This window comes from Condylostylus longicornis, unplaced genomic scaffold (genome assembly GCF_029603195.1).
Source record: "Condylostylus longicornis isolate FDR11 unplaced genomic scaffold, ASM2960319v2 ptg000116l, whole genome shotgun sequence".
Lineage (NCBI taxonomy): Eukaryota > Metazoa > Arthropoda > Insecta > Diptera > Dolichopodidae > Condylostylus > Condylostylus longicornis.
The window spans coordinates 585,490-609,967 of record NW_026578084.1 but is presented as its reverse complement, the minus strand read 5'-3'; the positions used below and the strand labels follow the sequence as shown (position 1 = coordinate 609,967).

Below are 24,478 nucleotides of genomic sequence, written 5' to 3'. Positions count from 1 at the left end.
TATAAAAATAAGGAAAAATATATAAAAAAAAATTTTTATTAACCTTGTGTCTGGGTGATTCAGAAACTACAACGCCATTATTTGACCACGTAACTGTGGGCTTTGGATCTGCATTAACACGACATTCAAACAACAGTCTTTTACCATCATCTTCCTGTCTGATTGCAGGCTTCTTTGCAAATGTTGGAGCAAATCCATCAATTTGCCTATTTTATTTATAATTTTGTTTGTAGTAAGAAAAATAAAATATCATGATTTTTTGTTTTCACTTTTAAAATTTTTAAAAATTTTGTTTTAATAAATATTTTAATAAACAACAAAATATTTATAACACACAATATTTAAAATAATTAAAACACAACTCTTATATTAAATTATACATATTTTCTGGTTAATTGGGTATTGAACCATGTTAAAAAAAATATTTTCAAATCTTTAGCATTGCTAAACCATTCAAGAATTTGTTTAATCTATAAACTTAGTTCATAAATTAACTGTAATATCCAAGTTGCATAAATAAAATGCAAATAAACGAATCTTTTGACATTTGATACTAGTTTTCCATTTTGTTGGCAACTTGGATGCCACGTTAATCGAACATTTCTTATTTTTTTTTAATCAGAGTAGTGACAAGTGTTAGAACACAAAAGAATTTAGCATAATTTTATTTTTTAACCAAAACGTTTTTTTATTTTTATTATTTTCAGATAACAAACCAATGTTATTGTTTTCGGGATGTTGATTCATAAATAATTATTATTACACGAATTTTTATTCGTATATTCAATGAAAAAGGGTTATTTACAATACGTGGGGATGGTGTTTATGTTCGTATACTTACTCTTCAGGAATAACGGAAAATTTTCCCTCTATGCTTAAGGTAAGTTTTCATAGGAATTTTATTTTGTATTTTGGGTGTAATATTATAGGTAATTTTAAAATGTTCATCAAAAAGTTTATAGCAAATTTAAAGCATTTTTAAAAGCGTTATTTTGATATGCATGTATTTAGAAAAAAGGGAAAAAAAAACAAGAAAACATAATAAGAAAATTGAAATTAATACGTTATAATAAAACTGCTTGTATAATATTATATTTTGTACAATTCAGCAATAAATAAAATATGGGCTGAATTTTGGAGAAATAAGTGTAATAAACGTAACTTCAAAATTGATGCAATATTTTAGCAATTACAAATGGATATAGGCTGAATGTGCATTAATAGTGCATATACTACAGCAAATTTTGAAGTCAAAGTAATGTAAATTATACGGGTGCACGCTGATTTACTATTTACATATCTTTAATATTTCAATTCTATTTTCTTCATAAATTATTTTATTATGGTTTTTATGCCAGTATGCACGTATGTTTGCAGGGTATAGCAAAGTCGATATAACCATGTCTGTCCGCCTGTTTGTACGTCCCTTCGTCCGTCGCAACGATAACTCAACAACTAATTTAGTTAAGTTCACCAAATTTTCGCAAGTTATTTATTATAACAAATGCTAAAACCCTAATTAAATTCGGTATTATTTAGGTACTGGTTCGGTTAACTACTATACAACTTCAATTTATTTGGCTATATCTTAGAAATTATAGAAGATATGGTGTTGAAATTCCACAAAAGTCAATATATTATTGGGACTATTGTATTTGATAAAAGTCATTATATTATTGGAACTATTGTATTTCATTGAAACTGCTTGGCTCCTTCTGGTAGCTGTCATACAACTTGAAACATTATTTATCTTAAAAATTGTTCAACCTACAGTACTGAAATTTGGCAAAAACTCAGAAATTATTCAGGGCATAGTTTTGAAAATTTGCAGAAGCAAATATATTATTAGATTAGAATTGTAAGATTTGATAAAAGCCGTTGAAATTTCTTGACTGCTTGCCGTAGTTTTCATACAACTTCATAAGTTGAACAAACAAATTTAGTGATATGGTCAAAATTTTCAGTAAAACTCTTAGATTATATTGGTTTGTATTACAACTACCATGTATGTGGAAATTAACAACATATGAAGAGCAATAGGTATGAAATTGTATGATAATTATCTATCTCCTACATTAAAAATTATTTATTCCTACGGGTATCACAGATTTGACACAGTCAACTATATAATTAATCGTTTTTTATTAACCTTAATATATTATTGAATATATCCAATATAGAATCTATTTCAGTAATATCGCAATCAAAATTTTTAATTATTTGAACAAGCATAATTAAATTTTAATTAAAATATAAAAAAGGAATTCTATAACGTTAATTTGACTTGCTCTCAGAAAATATAATTTGAATTTCTGAATTTGAGCATAGATTGCAGATTATAATTTGCATTTATTATAAAAGAAAAATATCGTTTCGTATAATACTATAATCCATTCAGAAATTAGTAACTTGAATAAGCTGATTTCCAGTTTGTAATACGATGGCCTTTTTTTTAATATAGGTTTTAGAATTTTTTAAATTTTTGTATTTTTGGTCAAAGTTTTTTTTGCATTATTACAAAAGCATATAATATTTAGTTTTGTTTCAAGCTTAGAAAGCACTTAAAAAAGAGCAAAAATTTAAGCAAAAAAAAAAACTTTTATCAAGTAATTTAAAGGCGCCAAAATTAAAAAAATTAAAGCAATCACGATAAATATTTCTCAAACAACTCACTTTTCTGAAGGTTCGTCTGCAGCTAATCATTATAAATATATATATATATATATATATATTATGATCATATGTGTAAATTAAATCGAAATTTATTGTAAATATTTTGTTTTTAAATTTTAATTAATTTTGTGTTGGTATAATAGATAACGCGTATACCATTTTATATTAAATTGTAAATGAAAATATATAAAAAAAATTAAAATATATAAATATATAAAAAAATTTAATAAATTTAATAAAAAAATAAATATTATTACTTACGGGTAAAATTTAAATTAATTGACGCTGATACTTCTCCCATAAGATTTTTAGCTTTGACCTTATAAAGGCCAGCATCTTCTTCGACAACATCATCTAAATCTAATACTACAGTAAATTTATTATCGCCAATTGGTTGAATTTTAATTTTAGTTCTATCGTCTTCTTTAACTAAATTATCACTACGATACCATTCTATATCTGGTTTCGGTGATGATAATAATTGACATTCAAATATTAAACGGTTTCCATCATCTTCTTGCCGAAGCTGTGGTTTTTTAATAAAACTGGGGGCGAAATCATCTGCCACCCCCATTTTTAATGTTTAAAGCAAAATTTTGATTGTGAAACAATTTTTTATAATTTTTTATTTTTTCTCTATCTTTGATTTTTCTCCTATATGAATCAAAAAATATTATTAAAAAAAAAATTAAATAAAATTTTACTTAATTATTTTTTTTTATTTTTTATTATAAATTGTTTTTTATAATATAAAAGAAAAATTTCTTTTAATTATATCATTATTAATTGTGTATTTGTGGATACTTTTCGATTTTTGAAATTCATTAAAAAAAACTAAAAAAAAACAAAAACAAAATATTTTTTTAACTCGTTTTCTATTTTTTTTTTTTCAAATATTATTTATCGTCGTTGTGATTTCATAAATTTGGCAATACTGAAAATAAATAAAAAAATTAAATTTTTAATTAATGCCATTCTAATTACGAGTAATATCATATAATTATAATTTTATATTAAATATTTAATAATAAAAAAAAGTTTGTATGACGAAATTTGCAGTAATAGCAAAGCTTTAAATTGCATATGATTTGATATAGTCTTATATGGATGTACATATTTTCTACACATATATAAAATAAATTGAGATGTCAATAATATTAATCTCTGTAACGAGAGAGAGAGAGAGAGAGAAAGAGAGAGTTGTATACATTTAATATGTGTACAGACATATGTAGTTGGACGTATTCCCTAATTCCTATATATATATACATATATATATTAAAACAATAAAATCCAAAATTGCTGTAATACATTTATTTACACAAAATTCAGAAATTATAACCTTTGAGTTTAATTGTGTCCTGATATCGTATTATTATGCTAAAGCTGTTGTAGAAACAGCTAACAGTAAAATGTTCTGTACTTCTAATCCTACAATCTGTACCTAACAATCAATAAAACATTTTTTAATATAAAAAATTTAACCCGGTTATTATAAGGGGTGTATGTGTGTATGATAATATAATGATCTGAACTGGCGGTTAGGTGCTTTTCACTTAAATAAAGTAAACTTAAGTTGAAGATTCAATAATTTTTCCTACATTATATGTTTATAAAATATTTCTGTAGGAAAAATTTTTCGTGATTTTTTGTTTTTTTATCTCAGGGGAAAATATGTCATGAGTTCCAAATTGAAATAATATTATATTATATTGATATTCACAATATTCAGGTTATGAGATGCAATTGCGGAATTTCGTATTAATACCGTATTAACATAAATTTTGAAATCAGATTATATAATAAATATTGCAATATATTAAAGTTTTTCAAAACAATATTAATTTATATATATATGTATATATATAATCAAGCCAGTCAGTCAGTCACACACAATATGTCATGTGTTACTTTTTTTTAAATTTTTTAAAGTATCCTAAAATATGTATGACACGTACGCGCATATAAATTTTGTAATTTTTATGTTTGTGTTGATAATTAATTTGAAATCTGACTAAATATTTTCTCTTTAAACGCTAAATATATATACATATATGCAAGTATGTGTTAATGGACCGCGATTAATATTATATTAAACACAAAATCCTTTATGCACACATAGTAATTAATTTGTTGTTTTTTTTTATTATAACGACACAAAAAATATAAAAATAGAAAATAATTTCAAACAATTTGTTGTTGAAAAGAAGAGCTCCAGTTACAAAATTTTTTTTTTTTTTTTTTGTATACAAAAATAATTTTCCAAATTTTTTTTATTTTAAAGAGAGAAACTGAATGTAGGTACTATGGAAAAAAAATTTATATGGTATGTAACTAAAAATATCAAAAAATATTTTTTTTGTCCTCCAAAAAACCAAAGAAAAAAAAAACAATTGCTTCTTTGTATTTGTGAAATGGCGTAATAAAAAGAAAAAATTTTTCTAATGGAAAAACTAGTCTAGTACGAAAATTTTAAAGCTCTTTAAATTTTTCTCTTTTTCATTATTTATTTCCGTAATCATATGATTTTAAAAAAGAAAATAATAAAAATTAAAAATACAATCTTGTTTTAATAAATATACTTGTGATGTAAAAGAAAAATCCCTTGTTATTTCTCAATTTAATAAGACATTTGAATACATTATTCATTCAACTCTCAATTTCTTTTCCATACTCTTTTTAAAAAAACTTCAATATCATTTTGACAAAAATTGTGATTTTTCAAATTATTGCTACAATTCTGGTTCCTTTCGTTAAAAAATTCTGTTCTTGTCGCCGTTGTTGACGATTTATTACCTTGATATTATGGAACGTGGTTAATACATGTATGTTAGGTACATTCATATATACATATATTTTTTATTAATAGTCATTTAAATTTGCAAACAATCCAGAAATATAATAAGCTGAAATATTTTTTTTTAGATATTATTGTATACATGTATGTTGTACATACATATATATACATAAATATGTGTGTATTATTGTAGGAGGGAATGTATAAAAGTATATATTTTAAATATTCGTATTATACTGGGTGAACCTGTAAAGTTGTATAGTCTCTTGGCAATTCCCCAAATCCCCGAAGCCAAAATTTTTGGCTTCGACAAAAAAGTGTATAGCCTTAAATTGCTTTAACTTCCATAATTATTAACCGATTTAAAACAGTTAATATGCAATGGAAAGCTGAAAATTAGTTTTTTCTTTTGAAAACTGTGTCATTTAAAAAAAAATCAAATTTTTCATAAAGTATAGCCAATCACTAAAAAATTTACCTTATTCCATTTTTTCTTTCTTAATTTAAAAAACTGAGTAGTCCTCTTAAAAACCTCTTAAGAATATTTTTTGTGCAACGTCCCGTTTCCGAAATAATTCGGTTGAAGACGGGGTGGTTTCCAGAAAAAAATTGTACTCAAGGTAAAAATTACACAAGCTATCAAAGATAAGGTATCCTGTAATAACGAATACAATGCGACCACTACTTTTCTGCGTTTTCAAAATTTGGAAAATGATTATGGTTTCGCTGTAATAAATAATTAAAAAATAGCATTTTAAATAGGGGGGGGGGGGGTATTATTTCTTTTGCGGAAATAAGTCTCTAGTAAAGATCTATTTTTTTTTTTAATTTTTTGGAAAAGTGCCGAAAGGGATTTAATTTAAAATAATCTAAGAAAACAAAGATACTATTTAAAATGTACATATATACCTAGCATGTAAAAATATAAATAATGTGTTCTTGATATATTCTTCTGACTTCTCCAGTTATACTATGGGATCAATTGCAAGTTCGGCAATAATTATGAAAATATTAAAGCCGTTCTATTTGAATAAATATTTGATATTTCTTCTACTATAATCTTTCGGCCTTGTATAGATGTATATATCTTATTTAGTATTGAAAATAGGTGGATCATATATTTGCCTGCAAAGTATAACTGTTTTACTCTAAAACTGTATTATTCATTTTTTTATTAGAATGATATACTAAAATCTTAATTTATCTTTTTTTTTAATTCTGTTAAAACGTCAGTGGTTTAAAAATAGTTTCTAATGTAGTTTTTTATGCCAAAATATTTGGTTTTATTTTTATATATATGTGTCAATAAGTCAAAAATGCATAATAAACTTTTCATTTTCTAAAAATATAACATTTAAATATTCATAAATTTTCTTTCTCTATATGTATGTATGTATATATATAGAAAATACCGTTTTTTGAATTAAAATTGTTTTTTTTTTTTTATTAAATTTTAAAATAATAAAAATGGAAACAAATGAAAAGCAATTGTGTCAATTAATTAAAATATATATTGTGTTATATTACTTAAATATTATTGAAATTTTCAAAATTTAAATAGTTTTACATACACATATATTACATATACAGAAATTTGCTTTTTCAAAAACAGGTTTTCTTCTATGTACTATAGAAGCCCTACAAATATCACTATAAAAAATTATTTGAATGAATTCCATACATTATTTCATATATAAAATTTACAAAATATTCAACTACATATATATGTATATGGAATCAGAAAATACGTTTCTGCATATATACATATTTATAAAAAGTTATTGTCATAATGTATATGTTATGTATAACATGGAATTTAAGTTCAATACCTATTATTATAATTATCACATCCGTATTGTTTTAAGGCGCATAAAATAATACCATACATAAGTCATGATTCAAACAGATTGCATTTTTCAAATTTGGAAATGAATGCCTGGAATTTGACGCTGAAGAATACTGAAATGAAATCACACAGCATTATTGAATTATATTAATATTCTTATCCCCATTGTGTGATTTGTTCTTGGAAAATGCGGGGGTATTAATCACTTTAAATTTTTATTAATACATACATATTTTCAGATATAGATTTCTCATTCTGTTTTTTCTTTTATTTTTTCATCTACTTATTAAAATGCATATAATATATGTGTGTGAATGCGTAAATGTTTATTACATATGCAAAAAAAAAATTAAAACGTCAAATTTTAAAAAAAAAATTTGTGTGTACAGTGTTGTTGTTTTTGTTTCATAATGGAAAAATAGAAAAAAAATCAAACGCAAAAGAGAAATTAGAACGCAACGAAACGGAACAATGTTTTTTATTTAAAAATAAATTTGGCTTAAATTTCATATTCCAAAGTAAAAAAAAAAAGCAAAAAACTCAAAATTTAGAAAATTTTTCAATTTTCAAAAATAGCGCACACACACTCTCGTATTTTTTGAAAAAAGAAATATGTATATGTAAGATTTGCGGTAATAAAACAAGCTGCTCACAACATTTTTATTCCCCGTTTAAATTAATTAACATTTTTTTAATATTTTTATTTTAAAAATATTTTTAATTTCAGTACAAATCATATATGTATATATGTTTGTATAAATGTACATAAATAAGTACATATGTGTGTATAGTGTTCACACGAATGATGTTAACTACATATGTTAACTAATTAAATTTTTTTTCTTTTACAGTATATAATATTATAAATACCTACATACATACATATGTAATGTACAGGCGCAATAATAATTTGTATGCAATGTTTGAAACAACAACAATAACAAAAACAATGTATGTACATTATTATGTGTCTGAATTGAGGAACAATTAAAAAACAAAAAATTTCTTTCGAGAAAATAAAACTAACATATTTTTATACAGAATAACCCTATATTACCGTTATCTAGAAAAACTTATGTACATACGAGTATTTATGTACATAAGTAATTCAAGTTTGTAAATTAGAATTATTGAAAGTGCTATAAATTGATTTTTTTTTTTTGTTAATTTTAAATTAATTGAAATTAGTTTTGTTCATTCTTCATTGAATTAAAATTGGTAAGAAATGGAATTTTGAAAATTTTAAATTATTATACTAATTACTGAATTGGGTTATTATACCTCTGTCCATACTTTAAGTATCTTAAATTCTATTATTCACTTTCATTTTAATTATTTGAAAGTTTTATTAATTATTATTATTTTTTAAAGAAAAAATATTAACCTAAATATTTTATGGATTTTTTTTTTGTGCATCAAAAAAACTGGGTTTTAAATACAAATTTCTTATTAGTTTTAAAAATATATTTCTTTTTCTTAATTCTTTAATACCTTGCTTTTTCATTATTGCTTAATTTAATTTATTATTATGTTTTCTTTTAGTCATTTTTAATTTTTTTAATGTTATTATTAACTAATAACCAAAATAATCCACCCAAAAAAGAAAAAACAATTAAATAACAATGTATTCTCTAAAATATAGTAAAACATTAATCAAAGAGAATCCAGCCGGAACGTCGTTTTCAAAATAAAAAATCCTGGATAAGGGCTTATCAAAATCATATATACGTGTGTAGATATATATATATATATATTCTTATATATATATTCTTATTCAGAGATTCGAAAGACGTGTATTCCAAGATATACTGTAGTTGGAAAAAATGATTTGAAATCTCGCGCCATGGCCGAATTTTAAGATGCTTCCTCCCTCACTGCTGTGTTTCAAAAATGCTCGTCGAAGTTCGCCGAATTTCAAAATATGTATATCTTCGGACTAAATTATGCTCCATAAGCCGAAAAAACCGATCCTCGCACTTCAGGGATCGTGCTTGAAACTTCTCATAAGGCAGAATTTACAAATATGTAAATTTTCGATTTTTAATTGATATATGCGCAAGTCGATATAACAATTCAACTGCCCTATAGTGATGGTGGCTTGAAGTCCCAAGTCATTGTTCAATTTTTTAATAAAAATTTTAAAGAAAAAGTAAATAGCGCAGGTGAAAACATTTCTAAATATTTTTTGTTTATTAAAAATCTTAAAAAAAAAACAAAGATAAATTTATTTTGCAACAGCATTTTTTTTTTTGTTTTAAGGACCTAAAGGCATACAAAAGTTGTTTATTATGAACAAAATTGGGTGTGTTAAAATACGATAATGAAAATCTTTACTCTCCAATAAATATAAATTCAATAGTTTCAAAAATCCACAGTTTGAAATGTATTCGTTATATAGAGACTCCACTGTAATAATTCCTTTAATTTTGTTATTATAACTTAATTAAATAATATTTAAAAATTATTAATTTACACAGGTATATAAAATTAATAAACATTTGAATGCAATATTTCAAGGATTAAGAAACATTTAATCTCAACCAGAATTGGATTTTTTTAATGAATGGCTCTATGTTGGAGATGATTTTAGGATTTTGAAACTTGAAAAATACTATCAACACAAAATGATAAAAGTTTAAAATTTATATATCGAAGACTAAATATTTCTTAAGTACTGCTTATATATTGAAGAAACTTAAAGTATGGGATTAATATGAAAACTCATGTGAATTCTTCTATAATAAAGTTTATAATATATGAAAAATACTTAAAGTAATTCCATACTTTAAGTATCTTTAATATGCATATAAACAATACTTGAGTACTTGTAATTTAGTCGCTATATAAATATTAAACTCTTGTACTTTTGTATTAGTTGTATTTTTCGAGTTTCAAAATCAATAAAATCAACTCCATCAAAGCAATTTACTAAAAACGAAGCCTATCCCGGTCGCGGTTAAGTTGCAATTAATATTTAAAAGAAATATTTTTTAATTCCGTAAGCATAAATAAAAAATTTTTAAAAATATTAAGTTACGATAACCAAATAAGAAGAATTATTACAGTGCAGTGTCTATATAATGAATATCTTTCAAACTGTGGATTTTTGAAACTATTGAGTTTATATTTATTGAAGGATAATTTTTGTCGTATTTAAACACATTAAATTGTGTTCATAATACAGAGCTTTTGTATTCTACAAAGTAGCGTGCTGTTGGTATTTTTTAAGTTTTGGTTTCAGCAAAAGCTCGGAAGCGCGGCGGATTTATTATATCGATTTGTGGATGTCATCTTGGGCCGAAAATAAACATATCTTAAAAATCAACGATGGGTTGGGATTTTCATCACTACACCTAAAACGCGAGGATATACTTTATCGACTTGTGGATGTCACCTTAAGTCGAAAATAAACATACCTCAAAATTCGACCAGAGGGCGGAATTTCGACCACCCATATGTTATATCGATATGCGAAAGTTACGTTAGGTTTAAATTATACATATCTTAAAATTCAACCATGGGATGAGATTTCGAATCACTCCTCCCAAGTACAGTAGCAGTGTGGATACACGTCTTTTGACGGTATATAGAATGTATGTATATAGGTTTTTGATCAAATTAAGTTGTTGTTTAGGTTTTTTACTGTTTATTTATTTATTTATTTATTTATTTGAAAATGGAAATGAAACTCTCCAGTCGGACTCTCTGCGATTAAATTTATACACATACATATTATTTGTATAAGAAAATGAAGAATTATTTCGGTCTTGTATTTTATTAATTATTATGTTTTTTCATAAAAATAAAAAAAGCCATAATAATTAATAAAATTTTGGAAAGTTTAAAAAAAATGTAAAGAATTAAGAAAAAAAATTATTTTTAAAGTTAATTAAAAATTTTGTATTTTATAATAAAAATATAAAATTCCGTGTTTGGTGTAAAAAATATCAATCAAACATTTTTATATTAATATTTTTCATAAAACAAAATCAAATTCATTTTATTTACTTTAAAAATGGTAGGTGATAAAAAAATTATTTTAGGAAATTAAAGAGACTTTCAAAAATATAAATATGTAGGTCAGTGGTAACTATATTGAATTTTTTTATTTTGTATAAGTGCTATAAACTACAATATGTGTACAAATGAAAAAGAAATAATTTTTATAAGTGTGTGCATTAAAATTTTTAAAGGATTTTTCTGTATTAAAATTAGAAAATTATAAAAAATAATTTCCTGTGTATATTTGATTAACCGAGATCATTGTCTTTTAACTGAGCTAACTGTCTTGCTACATACATATATTTACTATACATCTATACATTTGTACAAAACATCTCCATTTGTTTTTAAAAAAACATTCTGATAGAATAAAATTGCTTACTTCAAAAAAATTGGATCTAAGATAAGAGTGTTTCTTTTATACTTTTAGAAATATTTTTTTTTTCAAGAATGATAATTTAAATTTTTAAGGGTAGATGATTATTCTGAAAATTAATCAAAAGTCAGGAATTTTTATATGGAAATATTTTTTCGATTTATTAGTCAAAATATTGTTATTTTTAGAGTATTTTTTTTTTGTTATTATTAAAAATACTGATGCAAAGTACCTACATAATTTGAGTACTTAATAAAAAATATCAAGTAAAATCTCTGATATTAAAACAAAATTATTATAATCTACTATATAATGAGATACTATAGAATTAAGCTTATAAATATGTGTAAAATTAAATTTGTATTGTGTGAAGTACTTGAAAAAATTAATTGCAATTTGAATATCAGGCCAATATGCGTATCTTTATAGAATGATCACATGAATTGTGTGTCTGTCCGTTCAAATTGCATTCATAATATGTATGTATTTCAAATTCAAAAATAATTAGTTTAGATTTTCAAACTAGTAAAGAGTGTAATTTTGAAGGCGATGTTATTTATGTAGGATGTCTCGTATCCAAGTGCACTTTACTATATATCATTTTATAGGGCCTCATGATTAGACAAAACTTTTGTGTGGAAACAATCTTCCTAGTTAAGAGACTTAAAGTCAATCTCGATCGATTTCTTTACTTTTTGAAGTTTTAAGTACAACTCCGTCCTTACATCGTCACTTTTTTAAATATGATTTGAAAATCTCAAAATGAGGACATGTTCGAAAAATGTGAAATTTTAACTTTTCATTTAAAAAAAAAAAACGTTAATTTTCGGGGTGACATAACATTGGAGCTTTCTCCAATTTTTGTACAGCCTTGTACAGCCTTGTCAATTGAGCTGCAATTTGATATATGAATCATCATGCTACCTGATCTGATTAAGGATTTTAGTCGAGATTGTGTTTAAACCCTTGTTGCTCCAAACTAGTTGAGCTATGGACATCGTTTCCATACAAAAGTTTTGTCTACTCATAAGGCGCTATGCAATGATATATAGCAGTGAATTATGATACGAGACACTCTATATATACATAAGTAAAGCTCTAAGTAAATGTATGTTAATTGGCATCAATGTATGTGAAATTAATTTAATTAAATTCTTACTTCCTTTTTGTGTTGTCTGCGTTACTTTTTACATCCTTTAGTTTATTTTTAGAGTTAAATATACAGTAAAAAAAAAAATAAGTATCTTAAAAATAAAATTCACCAAGTTTTTGTAAATGTAATTTTTATTTTTATTATTTTTTTTTTTGTTTTTTTTTTTAAATGTTTTAATGAATTTCAGAAATCGATAAAACACACAGCTTTTTTTTAACTATTTCCGTTTTAATTTTTTTAATTATTTCCGTTTTGATTTTTTTTTTTAATTTTCTATAATCAAAATTATTTAAAATAATTAATTTCCTTTTTTTTTTTAATTCTATTGTAATATTTTTTTGTAAATTGCAAATTCGATGAAATTTAAATAAGAAAATAAAAGAAAATTATTTTTAAAAATTAAGAAAAAATTAAAATAAAAAAGAGAAAAATTTAGAAATTTACAGTTAAATAAAAAAAAATTAGGGTTTAAAAAAAAAAAAAATTTGATTTCTTCCAACTGGCTCGATATTTTCGTCTCGGTTCTTATTTTTTTTTTCAATTTTATTGAATATTTGTTTTGAGGTGAGATGATTTTTTAAAAAGAATGCGCGATATTCTTACAAAAAAATTAAAAAATCTTCTCACGCGGCGAAACACGAACTACAACTGGATACTGATTGACTAAAAATTTAAAAAATTTCATTTAAAATTGCGAATCGATAGAGAAAAAATTAATAGAAACAAAAAAAAAACAAAATAGGATACAAAAAAACAAATTAGAATAGAATAATATAGAAAAAGATAAGAATAATTTTTTTTTATGTTTTTAGATTCGAATATTCTATGGAAAGAATGAAATATATATACATATAGATATATGTACTTACATACATACTTATATAATGTAATAATAATAATAATATCGTGAATGTATGGATTATTGTGAATTAATATTATGATTCTAATATGTATTATTATTATGTTTGTGTGGAATACACGTAATATTGTGAATATTAGAGTTTTTGCTATTTAACTGTGTTGAATTATTGGCACACATTACTTATATATAAATAAAAATGAATATATTTTTTTTTTTACTTTTATTATTTTTCTTTTTTGGGAATAAATTATGGCTATTACAATACACACATTATATAAATATATATGTATAAATATTGTTTTAAAAACAAAGGTCAGTGATATTTAAACTAAAGATATTAAAAAAAAACAAAAAATTTTGGCATCTATTAGAACGCAGGTCTAACATCAACTTGACTTATTCAATTAAGTACAACTTTATTTACTGAATAAGTCAAGATCTCTTTTGGTTCTGTGTTTTTTTTTTAGCTTTTTTGTTGGCAATGATAATTGTTGTTGCCATACCGAGACATCTGTTTTTAGCACTTTTCCAAAAAAAATTTGAAAAAAGTGCTTATTAGTTTCACTCTGTCCGTCCGCCCGTCCGTCCGTGGACATGACACTAGAAACTTATTTCTCTAGAACAAATTTTTTACCTATCTTCCCTCATGTAAAAGCTATACCACCCAAAACCCTAAAAATGCCTTTTTTTAATTATTTGTTGTAGTAAAACCATAAGGCATTAGCTTGCTTCTCCTATCGCGGCATACTATAGTTAAACTTTAAAAATAATCTAAAATCTGTTTTTTCCAAATTTTTGATGTCGTTTCTCTTCAAGACTTCAGGTTGTGGGAGTTTTAACAGCTTTTAGACACTCACAAATGGTTCATTTCGCTAGAAGAAAATTTTTAGAATTTCTAACATTTCGTTAGAAAAAAATTTGTAAAATTTGAATTTTTGACGCCTTATATTTCCGAAACCGCAACCTTTTTCAAATTTCTATAAACGCAAAAAACTAACGGTAAATTCCATGATATTAAAAAATATAATTATATTTCTTAACTCACGCAATTAACCCTTAAAATCGAGCATTATGTTAACCCCTCTTTGAATTCATTTTTGCTTTACTTCAAAGACTGCATAAATCGTTCATCCTAAATATATGCAATCCTAGAAATAGTTTCGTTTATGAATGAAAAGTGCTAAAATACAACCCATTGGTTTGACCCAACTTTATTTTGAATTACTTTTATACTACATAATAGCATCAGTATATTGCAACTCAGTAATATAAAAATAATAATTATATCCTTAATTTAAAATTTGCAGTAATATTGCAGTATTAATATACAGATTTTTTAATTACTGCGTATTGTGTTTTAATTACTGCGTATTCTGTCTTTGAAAAAATCAGTCATTTAAAATTAATACAGTAATACAGTGATTATTATATTCAATTTATCAAATACAAATCATAAGTTGAGTTTCGTGTATGTTGAAGAAAATTTAAATTGGGAAGTTAGGGTATATAGATAAAAATTTTGTGAGAAATCTTATTTATGTATGAAATGTATGAAAACACTTATAGGGGAATCTATACAAAATTTCTTGAATTATAATTTGAAAATAGAAAAACCTCATTAGTTCTCAAATTCTCCTTAATTTTTTTTTTGTTTGTCATGTTTATATTTTTATTTTAGGGAATCTAAACAATTTTAAAATCTAACAATTCTAAAAATATTTTAACTTTATTTTTTATTTCGTTACAGGTATGTTGTTCGTTTTAGAATGTTTAGAATATCACATATTTCAAAGTAAGTCTTTGAATTTTTTTAAATTTTAAAATTTTTTCAAATAAATAATTTAACAAAATATATGTACATATATGAAATGTGTGTGTAAGATAAATACATAGTCCTAGCCAGCTTTTACTGAAATATTCTACTACTATTAAGGTATAAAATTAGCATAAGCCTGAAACGTTATTTGCAACTTATGAATTGTAATGGTTGAATTGTGTAGCAGAAACAATATTGTTGCATTTAATGTCACAGATAAGTTAGATGACACCTTTAATGATTATAACCGGCTTTTTTGTATGGTGAATTTACGAATGAGGTTTCAAACTGTTACGCAATGTAAAATTGTCAAACAATTGTCAATTTTTTTTGATTTTACATTCCAAATATAAAGATGTTTGAAAAGCATTGGTATGCTATTCAAAGAAAAAAAAAGAATTCTTAAATTTTGAAAAAATATTAAATCTTCGAATCATACAAAAAAAAAAAACAAAAAAAATGGGTATTTTGTTTAAGAGAATTTTAAAGTAAAGGGATATAATTTTTCACACACGCACACACAAACATTTAAAGCTCAAATATAATATATTCGAAAAAGACGAATTAAAATATTTCAAAATTAAATTTGATTGAAATAATGAAAATTTTTGTTTTTTGAAAATAATAAATTTTTGTTTTAACAAATACAATTACATTGCTGTTTTTGTGGTGGAAAACACAAATAAAAACTAGTTTGTGTTTTTTTTTAAATATTTTTCACCTTAAATTTTATGTTAAAAATTAAAATGAATGCCGCCGTATCAAATACAATATAAACAATTTATATGAAAATTTTTATATGAAATTTTTTAAGGTTCAATATAGAATTAATTGTTAATTTAGTTTACTAAGAATTCTTATGATTTTTTATTATTTGAGTAACTTTTAGATTAAAATATTAATATTTTTTGAAACCATATTGGGTAATTTTTAAAATTTCATTTCAATCGTAACAATAATTGTTTGTATGTTTGGGGATGTTATATACATCTTCACTTTGTTTATACTACCATTTGGCCTCGCCAGTACTAACTATACTTTTATAAACAAGGAATTAACATTTATAACCTGAATTTTTTAATTATATCTTAATTATTGATTTTAAAAATTTAAATTCTCTTGAAATACTTATGATGAGACAAATTGTTTTTAGAAATTATGAACTTATTTTAGCTTAATACCTTTACCTGTGAAAGGATCATGAATTAATTAATTAATAAAGGATAATGAGTTAATTCAAGAACTTTCTAGTAATCAGTTATGCGAGACTCCAAGTCTCAAGAGTGACGTAAAAAACAGTCAACAAAATATAACTATACGATATACAATCAAGAGAATATTGAGAGCTCTTCAATTTTTGTCTGGTTGTGCCCGGTCTTAGGGTTAAAAACAAGGTTCTGAGAACTAAAAAAAGTTATTATTTACAAAATAATATATTTATTTGTGTATTTTTCCAAGATAAAAATTTAAATTGTTTTAAATTATTAAAAATTCTCAATTATGAAATTTGGCCCGCGTGTACCATAAGTATACAATAGATGTTAAATGGTTTTATTTTTTAAAATCGCAGCTTGATAATGGATCATACTCGGCCAACGAACTATATTATTGTAGCCCTTAATGCACAGAGAATATCCTTTCTATATAAAAAAAAAAAGTTTTTTTTTTTGTATTTCCTGAATCCTTCCTGAATGGTAAAATTTCTCTCTTGACAGTTCAGATTCAATTTTCAATTATAAACCGATGTACAATTTAATGTCATTTATGAATGTACAATAAATTGGTTAATATACATAGGTACATACTTGCTTTTATACAAGTATATGTTAAAATATACACATGTACATTAGAATCAAATTTTATTCCGTCAGAAATGTATAAATATACATACATACTCATATTCATATATATATATATATATATTAATAATAAAAAATCTGGAGTAAGAAATACAAAAATAAATGCAAGAAAAAATTAATTTTTTATTTTTAGTAATTTTATATTTATTTGTTCAGAGTATTGTGAAATTAAAATTTTATTTTTGTGTTCTATTTCTCCATTACCTTTCGATTTTTTGCCGTTCTATAATATTTTTATCTCTTCTCATTTCTTTTTTAATTTCGTACCATGAAATGATTTTTATAATATTTTAATTAAAGTACAGCAATTATGAGTATTTTTAATTTATCACAAAAAACAAAAAATCAAAAGAATATTTTCTAATGATGAATATTGTTTCTGAATATTCAGAATTTAGTAATATTGCATTAATCTTCATAATTCAGCAATTAAAATAAATTAGAAAATCATAAGCTGAACTTGTGTTAAATGTCGTATTATTGAAATTTTAATCTTAGATCACACAGGGAAGGTAATATTGTGGTTCATTCTGTGGGGAGGCGGTGAAGGCGTTGACGGCATTAATTTTACTAAAATGAGTAATTCAAATGAGAATAGAAAATGTTAAGAAAAAATATTTTTTTTTTGAAGAAGTAGGAATGAAAATAATTGTGTAAATTTTACAATTAAAAAAATCTGTCTATAAGTAAAAATATTAAAAAATTAAATTATTGAAAATTTCAATAATTACGGTATTTAATTTACAATTCAGCTTATGAATTGTAATTGCTGAATTATGTTGAATCATACGTTATTACTGTAATTTGGATGTGGAAGGGAAGGGTTAGAAAATGTTTTAATAATTAACAAAATTAAGGAAAAAGTTTTTGTTTTCAAAAGGTATTAAATTTTTCTGTATAATACGAGTACAAAAAAAATTCTCTATTACAAGAAAAAATTAATTTTGAATAAAATGAACTACCTAAAATAAAAATTCTGACACATGTGTGTATAAAGATATATGTATTCTGTACATATTATGGATTTATATATATAGAAATATATGTATATGTATGAGTAAAGTAATTTATTTATACTTTGGCAAGAAAATTCCAAAAATAAAAATTTTCTACTTTATTTTATTATATTTTTTCTTTTTTTTTTGGTATGGCTTTTTGCTTTTTCTATATAAAATTAGGTGACCTCCTCGACAACAAATAAAAATAAATAAATAACTAAAGTTTACTATGGTATGCAAGCTGTAATAAAACATTAAATATCGATAAGAGAGGGAAAGGGTAAAAAAATGATGACAAATGAAATCTTGATTATTCTAATATATCCCAAATGTCCTAGCTACATATATATCCCAAATATACTCAAATTGTTAAAATACAATTTAAGTTAGCTTGCATCAATTTAATTCAACTCAATACAATTGAGATTATTTTTTTTAGTGTTTCACACTAAAATTATTTTCCAAAATACTCAAGTATGCCCCATAATTTTTGGGTGTGCATATATGAAAATTACAATATACAAATTTAAATTCAGTTGCAAATTCATTGTTATATTTTGCTTTAATTTCTGTGGATTTTCGAAATTTTAAATACATTACATTTATTTCGTTGTTGCTGTTTGTTTTGGTTAATTATTAAATAGTTTTTAAGTAGATAATAATTTGAATTTTATTTTAAACATTAAGTTAAATTCGATATATATATATATATGTATGTTGATAATGATATATAAAAAGATTCTCTTTTAATTCTTTATTTATTATAAATAAATATATATATATATATATACAAGGACATTTTATTTACTTGTCATAAATAATTCAGTAGAAAATGAAAATTCGTAGAGCTGACATTAGTCATTTATATCCGTATTTATAGGTTAATGAGTTTTATTTTATTTTTTTTTAATAGAATAATTAGAATTGTATATAAATAAATAAAAAAAAAAACAAATAGATAACAAAAAAAATTATAGTATTTTGGAAATTATGTAAATACATGCATAATTAAATTTATGTATGTCAAGTGGTTATTATGATTATTCGAGTTATTTGCATGTTTCTATAATTTATTTTTAATAAAATTCGCTCATTTAGTAGTAATTTCCACCGGTTCTAATCATGTCTCTACTGGTGCAAAGAGTTGTGCAGGCCTTCAATACGCTCGTTTCAACGTTAAGCCCCCAGTGAAGTTTCGATTTTAGGACGAAATCCAAATATTTAACTATCGGGCTCAGACTAAACGCTTATCTAAATTTTACCCATTCAATCTGAGTGGTTCAAAGTTGGACATCTTTGTTTTTCGTTCAAAGAGCACTAGTTTTGTCTTAAATCTATTCACTTCAATTCCATCCAGCCCATTTCTATCAGAAGCTAACAACGTTCAGTGAGTACACTGCTGATTGTCGAAAAATCAAATCCCGAAACTAATAGAAGTACAAGATTGCGTCAGCAAATGTCATTGCTTTTGAAAATTGTTTATTTTTTTTCTGTTTAAATTATTGGCTTCACCTTCTACCGAAAATTAAAAACAAAATGTTTTTGGCCATCTATGAATTATAAGAAACCTTTAAAATAGTACATTTGATATTCATCTTAATTATATTTAATTTGTTGTTGTTATCTTAGAAAAAAAAAATTAAAAATTAATTGTAGTCGGAATTAAATTTTTTATTTTTAAATACTTTTTTTTCAACCTACATGAAAAAAAATTTATCCGTTGCTAGCTTCTGTTATGCCTTAAGAAAATTATATTTAATAATTTTCATTTATGTTGTTTATGTAGAAAATTTTTCTTATATCTATATGTGTGTATATATAGGTATATGAAAAGAAAAGAGAGGAAATATGAAAAACCTACATTTTCTTTTTATAAATATTTCTAATAAATTTTCTAACTTTTCGAAATTTTTCTAACTTTTCGAAAGAAACAAATTTATTTTTGCATTTGAATGGAGGAGGATAAGATGACGACATGCATACCATTTCTAAAAAGTGAACGCATATCATAAAAGAATAAAAATACAAAGAAAAGTGAAAGATAAAAAAAAAATTCATTTTTAATTTATACTCGATGATGAATTTGACACAATTTTTTTGCCGTTTTGCCAAAATATACTTGATGCTATATAGTATAAATAATGCATATAATTATGACATATATATATATATATATATATATATATATATACAATATTTAATATATTTTCTAAGTGGTATTCGTGCAGTTTCAATTTGATATTTAAAATTTTAGTAATATAGAGTATTCATATACATATATGATCTATTAAAATTTTTTTGATTTACTTAAAACTAATTGAACCAATATATTAATTAATTAGTTACATCATTGCCAATAAACCATGTTTTTATCTTAATAATAGGATGAATTTACGAATGTTACTGTTTTCTGCTGTAACCTTGATTCGATGGTGAATTTGATGTAAAATTATTTGTTGTATTTCTTTCTGAATTAATGATATACTGTTATCTGTTAGAATCATATTTGGTATATGCCGAAATAAGTAGCTTGACATTCATTTTTTATGTATCATTATCGTGATTTCAAGTTAAAAACTTGGAATAAAATTGAACCTAATTAATTTAATTAAATGATTAAGAATAATTTATTTTGATTTTATTCCTTATCCAAATATTAAAGTAATTTTTTATCAAACGATGAACTAGTTGAGTGGCTAGAGATTAGATAGATTCAGAGAAGAAAATTTTTGTATGCTATTTTTTATAATAATTTATGGCGAAAAATTTATAATATGGTTATTTAAAATAAAATATCTCACATTAAATTTATATATTTCCATTTAAAAATATTATTATCAACCACCTACATAAAATTTATATTTACCCATGTAGTGGTAAAATGAGAAAAAAAATAATTTATCCAATACGTTATATATACGTTATTTTATGTAATTTTTGTATCAAATAAAATTTTCATAAATTCATATATGAATAAAGTCGGGTCAAACCAATGGTTTGTATTGTAGCACTTTTCCCTTCAACAAGTGAAAATTCTGTTTTTAAATACAGTCTATGTGTAGCTATCACATAAACTATTTCTAGGATTGCATATATTTAGGATGAACGATTTATGCAGTCTTTGAAATAAAGCAAAAATTAAGGTTTAATTGTGTGAGTTAAGAAAAATGATTATATTTTTTAATGTCATGGAATTTCCCGTTAGCTTTTTGCATTTATATAAATTTGAAAAAGCTTGCGGTTTCGGAATTATAAGGTGTCAAAAATTCAAATTTTACAAATTTCAAGAGGCGATAACTTGAGAGGGGGTGGAGGTGGAAAAAAATTTTCTTCTAACGAAATGAACTATTGGTTAATGTCTAAGAGCCCCTAAATTTCAAGCTTCTACAGGCTGGGGTCTAGAAGAAAAACAATATCAAAAATTTGGAAAAAACGGACTTTAGGTAACGGTAAATTTGAACGGCCATTTTGTTTTTCTAAAGTTTAACTGTAGTATACCGCGCTAGCAGAAGCAAGCCGCTGTCTTTATGCGTTTGCGAAATTTTAAAAATGCTTATGGTTTCATTGCAACAAATAGTTAAAAAAGGCCGTTTTTAGGGTTTTGGAGGGATATAACTTCTAGAGGGGGGAGACAGGTAAAAATTTTGTTCTACGGAAATAATTTTCTGGTAAAGATCTATGTACGTATTAAATTTCAGCTTTCAAGGGTGTAGAAGTTTTGTAAACAAAAAAAGTGTCCACGGACGGACGGACGGACGGATGGACAGAGTGAAACTAATAAGCACTTTTTTTCAAAAAATTTTTGGAAAAGTGCTAAAAATTTAGTTTTAATAAATTTTTAGCCATGTAAACTGTTTGGCTATCTAACCCTTTTATTAGTTCGATCTCTTATACAACTTAGCTTTTTCCATGTAATTGGAACTAAATCCTTTCTGCATATATTTGTGTAATAATCACATTAAGTCATAGAATAGGAAATATTAACATTTTTGTGTATTGATTATATTTTAATAATTAGTTCATATTAATGGTATTATTGTGTGATTGAACGACTTTAAAAATAATTTTGTCTCTTATAACAATTGTTTTCCTAGCTTTATTGAAACTTTTTCTTCTAGACCTTTTTTCTTATTTTTGATATATCATAATTAGAAATGGAATGAATTAAAAATATGAACTCTTTGTTATGTTTGGATAACAATTAATTAATTAAAATTATTTTTATTTGCATTCAATGGATTTTACGATTTAGTTCAAAACTTTTTCCCAAGTCTAGTTTTTCACTCCTCAAATTTTTCTCAATAAATCACAAATGCAAATTTTAAAAATTCTTCGGTATATGAAAACAAATTAGGATGGGTTTATAATATTTCACAGTTGCTTTTCTTAAATTTCAAATACAGATTTTTTTTGTAAATCTTTTATATTATTTTATTATTTCGTAGCTATCCAGACTATATGATATCCATTCTAGATATGTATATGATATAGTCAATGTTCCAATAAGAGGAAATAAAGATAATAATGAAACAATACAAACTTTTTTTTCTTATTTTTTATATAAAATTTGTATTAGAAAATAAAAATAAAAAAGTTTTTATTATTTCCGGATACGCCGCTAACATTGTATATAGTAAAAAAAAGAAAATTCCGCAATTTATGTTACGCATACATATATATATACATCCTTATATACAACATATGTATGCGTACTATAAAGATTTGCTTCTTTGCGGTTTTTTATATATTAATTTATTATTATGTATATTAGTATAACAATACTATTCGAAAGCTTTCTCAAAAAAAAAGGAAATAAAAATTTCAAAATGTAAGCTAGTTTAAAGGGACAAGAAAAGTAAAAAAAATACAAATAAAAACTCCTATGTTCGACAAGCAATTACGCCGTGTGCTATGAAAGAAAAAGTCTTGGTGGTTTCGCATGTTTTTATTAGAATTTTCAATCAGAGATCATTCTATCCCTAATAATTCCTTATTGTTTATCAATTGAATTTTCGTTTGGGTTGTTTTTTGCATGCCCTCTGGCTTGCTACTTATGAATCTGATATTCCTTTCATAATTCTTTTGCTCTGTCCACTCTGATTGTCGACTTCCATAAAGAAAAATATTTTCCGTTGGCATGTTTGTATTGAAATTTTCAATCAGATATATAAATGAATTTATTATTAATTAATTTATTTCAAAAATAATTGCAAATTACCAATAATTTGTCTTGCTCAAGCTTGGTAGCGTAATATCCTTTATAGCCATATCTTTATATATTGAAAAAAACTACTTCCAAAAGAGAAGTTTTAATATCTCAGAAGCTAATCGAATTCAGGCATAAACAGTCAATGCTAACATACTTAAATATTTCTTTCTAATTTTTCTTTGTTTTCGACTTTAGGCTTTTACAGTAAATGACATAAATTGTACGATAATGGTAATAATAGCACCGATAAATAGTGCTAATCCAGTTTGATATTTTTTTATACTCTGCACCTTCGTGAAAGGTATATTAACTTTGGTATGGAGCTTTTAACCACTTGAAGTAGCCATCTGCCGTATGGAAGTTTATATATATATATTCCTGCTCAGCGTGAAATTCTGCGTTGATTTAAACATGCCCATATCTGTGCGTCAGGCTAATCACCTACCTAGTTAAAACTCTATGACGCAATAAAACTGGGCATGACATAGTGTATGATGTTAAGCACTAGCCCTATACTCCTCCTAGGAGCGGAAAAGGAAAAGAAATATCTGTGCGTCCGATCGCACGATAACTCAAAAAGAATAATGCAATCAAAACCAACCTTTTACAAGTTGTTTCTTTTTTGCCAAGACGGACCTATTGTAATTGAACCAATTCGGACAATGGGTTCGGGTAGCTGTCATATAACTCCAGAAGCTAATCTTAAATATTTGGAAAAATAAAAAAATCATATTCATAAAACTTGGCAGTCGTGTGTCCAATTATAGGTGAGAAATATCCGTGAAGTTTCTATAGAATGATTTCACAGGTCCAAGTTATTGCTATACAACAATGAAAGATGCAGGGTATAATTCAATCAGTTTATACCGACTGAAACGTTTTTATTT

At 24.4% G+C, this 24,478-nt stretch overlaps 2 protein-coding genes across 37 annotated transcripts in view; one reads left to right on the top strand and one right to left on the bottom strand.

Annotated features, from left to right (window-relative positions):
• The window catches only part of LOC129614679 (fatty acyl-CoA reductase wat), a 79,688-nt gene that overhangs the window by 5,505 nt on the left and 49,705 nt on the right, over window positions 1-24,478 (top strand). Inside the window, exon 2 of the mRNA XM_055529479.1 lies at window positions 708-880. The gene's annotated coding sequence lies outside the window, so the exon portion shown is untranslated. The remainder of the gene's footprint in view (window positions 1-707; window positions 881-24,478) is intronic.
• Window positions 1-24,478, bottom strand: part of LOC129614672 (twitchin) — a 137,914-nt gene that overhangs the window by 112,433 nt on the left and 1,003 nt on the right. For 26 of the 36 annotated variants that reach the window (XM_055529433.1, XM_055529444.1, XM_055529463.1 and 23 more), the window contains exons 1-4: window positions 13,292-13,500; window positions 2,935-3,327; window positions 842-869; window positions 44-206 (exon numbers count right to left, since the gene is read on the bottom strand). In XM_055529433.1, the coding sequence (XP_055385408.1) occupies window positions 44-206; window positions 842-869; window positions 2,935-3,247 (504 nt within the window). In that variant the 5' untranslated portion in view covers window positions 3,248-3,327; window positions 13,292-13,500. Of the gene's footprint in view, window positions 1-43; window positions 207-841; window positions 870-2,673; window positions 2,696-2,934; window positions 3,328-3,477; window positions 3,608-13,051; window positions 13,121-13,291; window positions 13,543-24,478 lie in introns of those variants that run through there. The other 10 variants (XM_055529439.1, XM_055529472.1, XM_055529473.1 and 7 more) reach the window with 6 other exon arrangements.